Source organism: Mirounga leonina, unplaced genomic scaffold, assembly GCF_011800145.1.
Source record: "Mirounga leonina isolate KUSES-001 unplaced genomic scaffold, KU_Mleo_1.0 Mir_108, whole genome shotgun sequence".
Classification (NCBI taxonomy): Eukaryota; Metazoa; Chordata; class Mammalia; order Carnivora; family Phocidae; genus Mirounga; species Mirounga leonina.
In genome coordinates, this window is record NW_023270237.1 from 3337323 (window position 1) to 3350873 (window position 13551).

The 13551-nt window shown below is 36.9% G+C and overlaps 1 protein-coding gene across 1 annotated transcript in view; it reads right to left on the bottom strand.

The window, feature by feature from the left end:
* Window positions 1-13551, bottom strand: part of LOC118019559 (transmembrane protein 26-like) — a 43160-nt gene that overhangs the window by 21638 nt on the left and 7971 nt on the right. Inside the window, exon 2 of the mRNA XM_035018887.1 lies at window positions 5132-5210. Coding sequence (XP_034874778.1) covers window positions 5132-5210 — 79 coding nt within the window. The remainder of the gene's footprint in view (window positions 1-5131; window positions 5211-13551) is intronic.

Genomic DNA, 13551 nt, shown 5'->3' on the forward strand with positions numbered 1-13551 from the left:
TTTATTTATTTATTTATTTATTTATTTATTTATTTATTTATTTATTTTAGATAGCACATGTGAGCGGGGTGGGGTGGGGAGGTGCAGAGGGAGAGGGAGAGAGAGAATCCTAAGCAGACTTCAGCAGGCTCAGCATGGAGCCTGACATGGGGCTTGATCTCAAGACCCTGAGATCATGACCTAAGCCAAAATCAACCGTCGATCACTTAACCGACTGAGCCACCCAGGCACCCCTATCAAATGTATTTTAAAGCAGTTACCTAAATGTGCAGTCACTGAATTCCTCTCAACCTTCATAGTTAGCACTTAATGACTGCATCTGGACTATACCCTGAGGCTTTACCTCCAATGATTGACCACAGACTGTAATGAATAAGACATTTAGGTCTGGTGATAAAATATATGCCATTTAGGATTCCTTCTTAAAATGCTAATGAAATTTTCCTTTCATTTTTCTGCCCATTTTTTAAATTGGAATATTTGTTTTTTGGGTATTGAATTTTCTAAGTTCTTTATATATTTTGGATACTAACCCTTTATCAGATATGTCATTTGCAAATATCTTCTCTTATTCCATAGATTGCCTTTTAGTTTGTTGATTGTTTCCTTCACTGTGCAGAGCTTTTTATTTTGATGTAGTCCCAAGAGTTTATTAATTTATTTATTTTTAAAAGATTTTATTTATTTATTTGACAGAGAGAGCACAAGCAAGGGGAACAGCCAAGGGAGAGGGAGAAGCAGGACCCTGGTATCATGACCTGACTGCTTAACTGACTGAGCCACCCAGGTGCCCCTATTTTTGTTTTTGTTTCCCTTGCCTCAGGAGACATATCTAGAAAGAGTTGCTATGGCTGATGTCAAAGAATTTAGTGTCTGTGTTCTGTTGTAGGATTTAATGGTTTCAGGTCTCATATTTAGGTCTTTAATCCATTTTGAATTTGTTTTTGTGTATGATGTAAGAAAGTAGTCCAGTTTCCTTCTTCTGTAGGTTGCTGTCCAGTTTTCCCAACACCATTTATTGAAGACACTGTTTTTTCCCATTGGATATTCTTTCCTGCTTTGTTGAAGATTAACCGATGATATAATTATGGGTTTATTCCGGGGTTTTCTATTCTGTTCTATTGATCTATGTATCCCGTTTTGTTCCAGTACCATACTGCTTCTAATTACTACAGCTCTGTAATATAACATGAAGTCTGGAATTGTAATGCCTCCAGCTTTGCTTTTCCTTTTCAAGGTTGCTTAGAGCTATTCAGAGTCTTTGGTTCCATGCAAATTTTAGGATTGTTTGTTCTGGTTCTGTGAAAATTGCTAATGGTATTTGAAAGCTGTACCATTCATGGAGTGATAGTTGGGGTTTCTCTCTTGAACCCTGGACCAGTTATAGAACAAATAGATAATGGCAGCATTAAAACATGTATGATCCTGGTCAAAACATCTATTCTAAGAGTTTATTTCTTGTCCAGAAGGCTCTTTATCTAAAATACCATTTGCTTAAGTAGGTAATACAATCATCTTCAATCTTGCCTGTTAAGCACTGAAACAACCAAAAAAATTAACATGTACCTCTATCAAAATACACATTTTAGTGTCAGTTTAGAGGTCCAACTTAGGTTTCTGGAAAATTTGACAAAGACCCAAACTAAATGTTTTTCCCTTTTTATTCCTTCGTTTTGCATGTAAATTTCTACAAGTGAACTGTGCATGATTTTTATCCAGATGCTGGGAACCTGAGGTAGAGAAAAAGTATGTAAAAGAGAAAAAGAGCAGCACTTGAAAATATAAGTGTAGCTAATGATTATTTCACAAGCTGTTTTAAAAAAAAAAAAGTTGAAGTTTTTTTAAACACCTGCAGGGCTAACATACTTTTGAAACATAGACATACATATACACACATCACTATCATCACTACCACCACCACCACCGCATATCCATGTAACATATTTGGATTTAAAGAGAAACTAATTTTTAAAAAAATACTAACGTTGTGAGAAGTGTATTTTTCTTAATTACTCTGGATACTGCATCGATCATTCTATAAACTACTTGAAAAAGTAAAAAGAAAGTCTGTCTAAGAAGCTATTTTTTTTCCTACTCCCCATCAAAACAACTAGTGTTATAGGTGAAATGACAAGAATACTTAGGAAAAATGGCCATGTACCATATCTCTAAGAGCAAAAATCCAGCTGTTTGCACACTTTTTTTTTCTGTACAGCTAAGAGTCCAAGAAAAGATAATGAAGATAAAAAATTAAATCGTTGAACCAAGCAACAAATCCTCATTGCAGAGTGGCTTTTTGAGAATCAAATAGGCAAGAGGAAATAATTTTGACCACTTTATTCTGTAGGCATGAAAGAGACTATTTATTAAAAGTGGTGACCTTGATATGTTTTTTTTAAACATCCTTAACACCAAAAATCCATAGACATCTGATTATTAAAAAAAAAAAAAAAAAGTCATCTGCCCTGCAGTGGCAAATAGCTTTGTAGTCCATATTATGATATTGCAACCTGAGTCCCAGTCCATTCCTGTAATTCTACTTGTTACAAATTGATGAGATTTTCCTTCAAGGGGTAGCTGCATTAGGACTCCAAAGAACAACTGGTTTGATTCCTACAACCTAACCTGACTTGTATTGTTTTTATGGTGATATTGTTTCCATTTAGCATTGTATAGGTGAGTTCATGTAGATGATCTGGGTACCAACAAGCCACTTTTTCATGGGCTGTGTCTTAAAAACTCTTATTAGCTTCAAGAATATTCCTTTGGGTCAACCCAGACCCTAATACCATCAATACCAGAAAGTTTCCATTGCTTTAATTGTGCCACCTGAGAGTTACAGTCATAACTGTTGTCATAATCATCTTGTTTCCAGTCATGTAGACCTAGCCAGATGCAGAAATGAAGGTACAGAACTGATCCTACCTAGGAGGAATGTCTTTATGAGGTAGGTCAGGATGTTTTCCCAATGCCAAGACATAGGTTAGAACCTTCAGGATGTAGAATAAATTGAAAATGTTAAAGGAAATTAAATTACTCTCCTGTCATGAAAAAAAATCAGATGATTTAGATGAGAACTCCTCTAAAACACAGAACACATAACTGAGAAAGGCAGTATGGTTTAAGACCTAGGTGCTAAGCCCCAGAATTGTAATTAGCTGTGTGGCCTTGAGAAAATTACTTAACCTTTCTGAGTCTCGGGTCCTCTTCTATAAAACAAAAATATATATACCACGCCTAACTTATATGCTGAGTTCATAAAGGAGAAAATGTATTTGGAAATACTTTGAAAGGAAAAGTGGCTATTATCACAACCAAATTTTTTTTAAATGAATGGACTAAGAGAATTGCTGTACCTCCCTTTATTTTGCCATTTCTCATTTCTTTAAATGCAATTCCAATACTGTTCTGTCTCCCTTTCTCTTACTTTTTTCTACTTCCATCCTCTGCCCACCCTGCCCAATTCAATCTTTGGGCATTCATTTTAATTCTTAGTGTCAAAATGAGTCAAATCCTTTACTACAAAGGTCCAATTTCTTTTGTAGTATGAAAATTAGAGAGGTACTGCCTGGGGCTCAAAAATCTTTTTTTATTAAAAAGAGAGCTTTTGGTTGCATGCTATGTGTTGTAATGGAATTTGACCTGTATATCAATTAATTGTGCAACGCATTTATATTATAAAAGCATTTGGGGAAATGAATTGTTATTGTGGATGATAGTCATGTTATAGAATTGGATGTGAAGGAAAGAAATGATTCAAATCACCAGAGCTTATTTCCATACCCCTGAAAGTAGTAAGTAGTAAGGAAATTGAAACAGTCCCCTAACTCCTTATGGTACAGTTTTATGGTACATGGTTTTAAAAACCATGATAACTTGAACCAGCCAATCTAGTGTTACAAAAATATTTTGCTACAGTCATAGAGATAGCCTATGACTTTAATATTTTTTAAATAGGGGACTTAAAGCAGATAAATGTTTTCTTCATGCCTATTTTACTGGTATGTGCTTGTGGAATTCTTCAAAAATAGTCCACACACCTAAATTCCCCCGTGTGTACCTAAAATTTGGAGCAAGCATTTTCCAGATAAGGTTTGAGTATCTGAAACATACATCAGAGGCTTAACTTTACTATAAAATGACCAACAGCAGCAAAGAAATCTGCATAGGGGCAAATTCTTATCTTGAGTAATGCATCGTATCAATGAAAGTACTATAATAATATTATATCATAACTATCGCTTATCTGTAACATAGTCCCATAACCTGACCCCAGAAGATGTGAAGTTCAGGCTGGAATCTGCTGGAGTCTGCCCTCTCCAGGGTTGTACAGGAACAGTAATAGCAATAGATTGTGAATCTAGTCCAGATCCTGATACCTAAAGTTGCCCATGTAAGAAGCAACTCACTTAAAATTTAGTAGCTCTTTCTCTGTATATAGGTGAGGGACTCTCATTGGAAACCATTGTTTATTTTTTAAGTCAGTGTGATCCTAATACATATAGCCCACCTTTCCCAATGGTGGGTCTCATACTCCTCTCCTTTACCCTTCATGTCTGGCTCCAGAGTAGAATTCCTATTTCACTAAAACAGCTCATGGGGGTCTCAAAAAGGAATCTTTTCTAATCTGTAAGGCCTGTATTTTAAGACAGACTGTTTCAAATATCCGCTCCAAGTTTGATTGCATTTTACATAGCAGAGTCTAGACAATGGGCTTTCTTTTTAGTTTTTGCCACTTTTAAAAATGTCATTTTATAGGATGCTAGATTATTGAGCCCTGCCCATTCTTAGGACAATATAGAAACTCATTGAATTTGCAAAGTTAACCAAATTTTTACACACAACCATCCTCTACCCCATGTAAATGCTAGCATATTGGGGGCCAGGGGGGCTTAGGAACATCTTTAATGTAAGTTGTTAATTATGTAATCTTAAATCTTAAACAAATGTAACATCTTTATTGGTTTTGATAGATGATGAATTCACTTTCTTTTGCTAATGGCCTCTTACTTATTCAGTTCTTGATAACTGCAATTCCTTTGAGTAGTGCATTTCTGAAATAAATTGGATTACGGTATGAAAGCAGTTTACTGATGAATATTCCACTTTCCTACTTTCCAAAGGGACATACCTGGGTCTCATCGTGCATTTCAAGAAGCCATAATGATGGAACAATGCTAATCAGATATAAAAATATGGCTGGTGAAAACCTGTAAAAGAGAGGAAAAAAGATAGTTCAGTTTTTACAAAAAGATTTTTTTTTTAAAGAAAGAAAAACAAATACACATACCCTGATCACATCAAGTCAAACCTTTTTATCTCAAATGTTTATTTCAATGGGGAAAAAAGCATTATGTGATTTCTGCCATATGGATTATAGAGAAATGAAGTAACTGCAAAAGGCACTAGCAGCTGTCATTCTCACTGAATTTCTAATCCAATTAATAGAAGTTAATTTTAATATGGTTTAATGGGACACTGCCAACTAGTTTCAGGCACAAAACTGGATATTTTGTATTTAATATGTTTTACAACAAGCAAATACAGCAATAGTAAATCTTCTTGGATTTTTCAACATTGCAATTTCAGGAAGATTGGCTACACTTTTTAATATTAGGATTCTGAAAGCTCAAATAGTAACATCCTGCTAGAACACAAAAATCAGATGATGATGAATGGGAATGAGCAAAATCAACTGACTTTGCGTATATCTGCTAAACCTAGTAAAAATAAAAATGCAAACAAACAACAACAGATGAAGTGCTTGGTATTGTTTGAAAAAGCTATCTATATTCATTATTTTCTGGCTCAAAATTCAGAGGGCAGTCCAAAGAGTGGGCTTGTATAGTCAAACATATTCAGGTTCAAATACCAGTTTTGCCAGTGACTCCGTCTGCTTCCCAGTCCACAAAATGGAGGCAGTCACTGTATTAGTCAGCTTGGACTGCCGTACCAACGTACCAGAGACTGGGTAGCTTAAACAACAGAAATTTATTTTCTCACAGCTCTGGAGGTGGGAAGTTTGGTGAGGTCTCCCCTCCTGGCTTACAGACAGCCACCTTCTTGCTGTGTCCTCACATGGCCTTTCCTCGGGGCATGCACGTCACAAGCAGAGAGAGACAGACAGAGATCTCTCTCTTCTCCTCTTAAAAGTTTACCAATCTTATTGGATTAAGATCTCACCCTTTTGACCTCATTTACTCTTAATAACTTCCTGAAAGCTCTGTCTCAAAAGATTCATACTAGGGGCTAGAGTTTCAACATAAGAATTTTTGGGAAACACAATTCCGTCCATAGTGGTCACATTTATCTCACAGAAGTCTTTACTATATTTTCTGTAAAGCAGTGCCTGGCAGAGGTGAGTATTCCATAATAGATAACTACTAACTACTATCAGTATTTTTATAGGACATTATACAATGAAAATATGCCCTTAGAAATTTGAAATAAGATAAAAATAATATACTTTCCAAATTCATTTCTTAAAATTGCACTTCATTTTAGATTGGACTATTGCTTTATAGGCCACCTCAAAGAAAAAATTGTAAGTTAATATAATTTTATTAAAATACTTTTAGTATATGCATGTGATGGTTTAAAATGACCTGAAAAATAGAAATGTTAATTGCTCAACAAATAGAATTATTTGAGATGAAATGGTATTAAAACCATATTATTATAATCCAGGAGAGAAAAGTGAGCAAACCTAAATGGAAGAGAACATCTAGAATGGACTTTTCCAAGGCTGTTAACCCTTTCACTAATATTGCCTTTCAGCTTCTGGAAAGAAGGAAGAAAGAACAAAAGAAAGTGAGGTCTTTTTAAAAAATCAATATTTAATAGAGATACTCCTCCACCTTTGATTTCCTACAAAAAAACAATTTTGAAACAAAAGGTTATGGGTCATGATATTATTGAAATCTGAGGTGGAAGATGGCTGGGTGACAGAGAGCAACATAGCAAAAGCCCCCATGTTGAACATACTCTTAAAAAGAAAAGGGAAAATTAATTCCTTGACCTTACATATCAAGGGTAACACCAGGAGAGAGTATTTCCTTTGTGAGATTGAGAAAGGAAATGAATTCCAGTTGCAAGGACATTTGGAATATGTAAATGTTTGTTCGGCTATGTCAAATGTTGACTGGATTGCAATTTTGTTGACTCCCTTGGAATTAATTTTGGGATTGACTCCCCTAAAAATACCATTACAAGAATATCTAGAGAAACCATGGACTGAACATACAATAACTCTTGAAAGAGGTTAAACATGAAACAAACAACAACTCTTAACATCTTCTATGCATAAGACTTATTTCTATAATTGGAAAAAAAATACTACCCTATTTCAAGGTATTTCCTCTAAATAGAAATCTGGTTATGCAAAACAAAACAAAACAAAACACTAAAAAAAAAAACAACAACAAACTTCAAGATCCAAGATTTTCTACGTTACCTGCTACAGAACATCTAAATTCCATAATCTGACATTAAAGCCTCCATATTCTAGTCTTTCCACTTCCCGTTTCTCTTCCTGTGCTACAACCTCAAAATAAAACAAAAGGTTTTCTACAAAGTTCCCCTCACTTCAGTCTCTCTTCATAGTCTTTTTTGACATAAATGAGAAGGGGGTAGAAAGAAGCAATCACACTGAGAGCCCAGGAATTTATCACATTCAACTCAGTCTGTAGCCTTTCTCCCCATATGTCCCACCCTCTTAACCAACCCTACACCTGAGAGGATTTGCTGGAATTTTAGGAGGCTTCCAGGTAGAGTTACTGGTGACATGGATAGCACGTCAAAGTGATCAATAGCAAATCACCATCAGAAGCTTCCTCTTCTCCTTCCTCTCTCTCTAACTCCCCTGTAGCTGGCCATGGTAGTTGTACAGCTGAAATTAAACAAAAAACCTTATGGAGAAAATAGAAATCTCTCTTATCTAGGGAAGTATTAAAATGTGTCTAAATATATTTTATTTTGGATATGAGGAATACATTTCAGCCACATACAGCATATGTTTTGTTTGACCGTGGGTCCTTCTTAAGAACAAAGTGCTCCATGCTCTGTCAGCTTGATTAATCTGAGAAGAGAGGTTCTGAAATGACTTTAGAGGAAATGTCCCTCCAAATTATGACTGCCTGCTTTGGAATGCTCTCCTCTTGCCTCTCTACCCATCAACATCTTACCTGTATTTCAGAGGCATAGCAGGAATTAATCTTAGCTTATATTTCTCTTGTGACCCAACACATTCTCCACTATTTCATGGTTATGTGTATATAAGCCTTAGCTTTCCTAATATAGGCTCCTTGAAGGCAGATTCTGTCTTATATATATTTATATCCCTTCCTTCTTTCTTCTCATTCATCTTTCCCTCTTCTCAGTGATATCAGGTGTCTTACTAAGTCTTTAATAAATGCTTATTAAGAAAATGCTTAGGGGTGCCTGGATGGCTCAGTCGTTAAGTGCCTTCGGCTCAGGTCATGAACCCAGGGTCCTGGGATTGAGCCCCACATTGGGCTCCCTGCTCAGTGGGGAGCCTGCTTCTCCCTCTCCTACTCCCCCTGCTTGTGTTCCCTCTCTTGCTGTGTCTCTCTCTGTCAAATAAATAAATAAAATCTTAAAAAAAAAAAAAAGAAAATGCTTAAATCCTTGAGTGCCTGAATTTATGAATAAAATGGAGGAAATGGAGCGTACTGGCATCTACAAGGACCTTTTTTATTCCCATGTCAGGAGATCCCGGAGCAAGTATGCTCCTAGAGTTGTGGCCATGAGGAATTACTACATAAACCTAGGAGACCCAGATTTGAATCATCTGTTCCAAGGTACATCCTCCGAGGTAGTGGAAATTTGCTACCTTTCCTGTGACTCAATGTCCTCATCTATAAAATGGAGATAAAATATCCAGTGCATAGGATGGTTGCAAGGATGAGAGGAGACGGTGTGTGTCATGGGCCTAATAGTGTACAGCTCAACACATGTGTGTTGCTACCTTACCTAGGCTCAGCTCTGCAAGTAAACACACAGCTACACATTCAGTACCTACACTTAAAGAGGACCCAGAGGATACCAGGTCAGAAGGCTGTTTCTTCAAAGAACTCACAATCAATCCTATTTTCAAACTATAATTCCCCAAACTGAACCTATTTAAGACATCTTGAATCAAAGGAAATTGCACTGCTGAGGACGTCATTATCCCCAACTCCACATTTGATGTTAAGGCAATTCCTGTCATAGAGCCATGGTCTGCCCATGATGGCCTACAAAATGCTGCACGCTCAGGGCCCTGCCTACCTCTTGGGCTTTGTTGCTTGCCATTTTTCCTCACTGTGGTCCCATAACATTGTTTTTCATTCAGTTCTGGAGAAAACCTACATGCTTTCCTAACTCAGGCCTTCATACCTGTATTTCTCTCCCTTGAAATATTTGTTTACCCCCACTCTTCACCTGATTATTTTCTTCTCATAGTTCATGTTGGGTATATGAGACCCCATGGAAGAACTTTCCTTGTCCCTCCAGTCTAAATTAGATGTCCTTGTTATACCTGTCTTATAGCACTCTTCACTTTTATCCTATAGATCTTCAAAATTTATAATTATATATGTGCATATGTGTGTATGTTCACTGTCACTTAACTGTCTCCCAGCAACTGTAAGTAGTATGAGCACAAAAGTTGTGTGTTCATCATTATACCCTCAGCGCCTCCCACGGTACCTGGCACAAGATGGGTTCCCCACAAATATTTGTTGATTTGATAAGGCCCTGGTTGATTTAAAGTTTGTTTTCTTTTTTTTTTTTTTTTTAGATTTTTATTTATTTATTTGATAGAGAGAGAGACAGCGAGAGAGGGAACACAAGCAGGGGGAGTGGGAGAGGGAGACGCAGGCTTCCTGCTGAGCAGGGAGCCCGATGCGGGGCTCGATCCCAGGACCCTGGGACCATGACCTGAGCCGAAGGCAGACGCTTAACAACTGAGCCACCCAGGCGCCCCTAAAGTTTCTGTTTTCTTGACACTGTTGCTGGGTTGACTAGAAACCTCTTCTTGAAATATCACCATAAATTGATTCTTATCAGAGGTTTTACCGAGGGAAACTAATTATTCTGTTCTTATATGAATTTAATATTGTTTTGCTACTATGAAAGATTTAATATTCCAAGGTGACATTCTAGCCATTACTTATTAGCTTGAAGGTTTGCCATATTCTAGATCATGCACTATCAGTGCAATTCAGTTTTGGAACCAAGGAGAATCTGAACTCTAAAAATGAAAAACTAGGCCTGATCCTATCTTTTTCTATGTAATTAATCAAATTGCATGCCTTTCCTTAGGAGCTACCGAATAATTTTACTCCAATCTTTACGTCTCACTGGCATCAAAAGTAAGTCAATGTCAAGTACTTTGTACAAAGTCTAATACCATAGAGGGGGCTAGCCAACCCAGAAATAACTTAAATCAGGTTTCTGAATACTTGTTTATGAAAATAAGATATACTATTTATTAATAAGCTAACAAAAACTGGTAAACTTATGGTAAATTCATAAGACATGTCCAAGTGGGAAATTTTTATAAAATGTGTAATACCCTATTACTAATCAGCTCTCTGGCCTTAGAGATTCAAATATACTATGATACCAATTACCACTATCCTGTCAGAATACAAAGGTGCCCAACATTAATACTTTAATGACAAATTATTTTACTTAGTTTTTTTTTTAATTAAAACCTTCTGAAAGATATTCTTTCTCTCCACAGAAGTTTGGTGTTTTTGTTTTGTTATTTATTTATTTATAAATTTTTTTAAAGACTGTCTTTATTTATTTGACAGAGAGAGAGAGAGCGCACACACACGTAGGCAGAGGGGCAGGCAGAGGGGCACGGAGAAGCAGGCTCCCCACTGAGCAGGGAGCCTGATCTTGACCTGAGCCAAAGGCAGCTGCTTAACCAACTGAGCCACCCAGGAGCCCCCTTGTTTTGTTTTTTAAACCACAGCCTTTATCCAACCCACTGGTTCTCTCTAAAGTACATGGCAGGAGCAACGTCTTATAGGATTTTTTTCTCTATTTGTTTATGTACTCAGTTACCTGCTAGACAGTGCCCTGAGCTCTTAACGAGCTAGCCTCATTTTTTTGTTTCATCCAAAAATAAAATATTATTTATCATACAAAGTTGTCATTTCAACAAATTACAGTGTTTTTCACAAAATGATGATGTCATGACATTTAGCAGTTTAGCCCTACAAGGGATCTTATTTACTTTGGCTCACCATTAGTCTAAAGTTGGGGTTCCATTTTCTTTTTTCTAAAAAATGACAGTTATCATTTTCTTATTGAGAAAGTAAGCTTCGTTCCTTTTAGAAACCTATTACAATATAAATAAGCAAATAGAAAAATTAACCATAATATCCCCACTACCCTGTTTGGCTTTTCTCTTTGCAAACAGTGAGGATTCTAGTCTTCCAATCATATGCATAGATCTGAAAATAGATAACATTTAAGTGAAGCAAAACTAATGTTCTAAGATTACTTTGGTGCGGATCACCATTTTATTTGTACTTCATTTATCAGTATTTCCTATGCTAGAAAGGCAGATTGGAGTTGTAAGGATACTAGACCACAGTCTCACATTAAACTGCCTTGAGTATCCTCAATAAAATTTCCAGAGCACTTTATAATAATAGTCCTATTTTCATGGAAATCAATAAACTAGGTCAAGATACCCTTTCATAGCCCCCAGAAGGTGACAGCTTAAGGATTGTCTAGACGTCCTCCTTTCACAAGACTGCTTTCTATAAGTGGGCCTCAACATCTGCGATTTCCACCTGGGCTGCTCAGCAACAGCTTAGTGTCAGTCCACAGCAGCAAGAGTGGCCCGCATGACAGCCTCCACACACAGCTGAAGATGCTCTTGTAGAACACAGAACTCCAGACACCTGGGAAGGCACAAATACAACCCCAGATGCCACCCATTTGTCTTCATAAGCAGACACCCTCCCAGTCACGACCTTCCCAGAGCCTTTGCTTATGCCTGCCCATTAGGGAGGGGAGGAGGCCACAACCAACTGGACATAAGCTCATGAGAACTACCCCCAAAAGGAAAATTGACTAAGGGGTGAGCACGTTTTAATGGGTGCCCAAATCAGATGATTGGTTTGTCTTGTCCGTGATCTTCTGGGAGAGCAGGTGAAGTACAAGATCACAGGAGACCAGGAGGAATTTCATATGGGCTGGGAATGCCCATTCTTTATGCTTTGAAAACCCTTAACAAATGCCCACATTTAGGTTTTGCCAAGAGAATACTTCTGAAGGTGAATAGTAGGGCTCTTCATTGTAATTTTTATTGTTTGTTATTGCCAGTTGTTTTTCTAATAAAGTCATATTCTCAAATCATGATATAAACTGGCAGCAAAATTAGTTCTAGATACTTCACTTAAAATTTTCCGAAAGGATATCTAAAGCAAGAACAAGTTTTATTAAATTTGAAGTTGCTCACATTCAAAACTCAGCAGTATGCTTTAGTATGACTAAACAAGTTATAGGAACAAAATATGCATCAATTTTAGGATCTATGTACTATTTTTCTCACATGATTTCTGAGTCAAAGAAAATCATGACATCTTCTTAAATGAATTGATTCTAACTAAAATCCTAAGTACTGCCATCATGTTATTCCCTCAACCTGAAAAACCCTTCTCTCTTCTCTGCACTCTAAACACTAAAATCCCCAGCTACTACAGAGGCCAATACATAAATCACTTACCTGAGAAGTTTTCCTTGTCTAACAAGCCTATCGTAATGACTGTATCTTTATTCTGCAGACATTCTGCAGTCTTGGACTTAATTTGTGGAAAATTATTTGGTTCTCAGGGTGTTGTTTTTTTTCCTATTCTCATATAACTGCATGTATTTTATATTCCTTCAAAACATCATTATAGCACTTAGTACGATAAATGATTGTTTAATGATTAAGTGAACTTTAGTGCTAATGACTACAGGAATTTTAATGGTCTCTGAGAGGATAAAATGCATGATGGATGTTATTTATGTAATGTTGTAACTCATTTCGTTCTATAAAAGACAGTGGTATTTCTGTTCTGTAGAAGAGATTGTTTCTTCACTTTAGGACCAAAAATAAAGGCGCTCGAGGATTTTCCCCCTCTTCTGTTTTGTTTTACGTCCTGTTTTGGCTTTCCAAGCATGTCTGCTTATGCAAGAGTGTCTCTGAGCCATGTCCATGTGTAGTCTGGACTTTCCTACATTCCATTCTAAGCAAAATCACCCCAGGGCCCACTTTCAGGTCACCCCAATTTTGAACAAGATACTTTGAACCTTTCACCACTATAGGGAATCCTTGATCCTAAAAATCTATGTAGTTGTATCTTCCACAGACAAAACCCAATCTGCTTATTGAATACAGACCACAAGAAATCAGCTGATGGAGTTCAGTGCTGGGATGGGGACGCCTCTGAGGTTTCGCTTCCTCCTGTGCAGGTAGAAGCATGAATAGTACCTCCAGGGCTCTAGTGAGGACTGAATAAGGTAATGTGGGCAATGTACCTT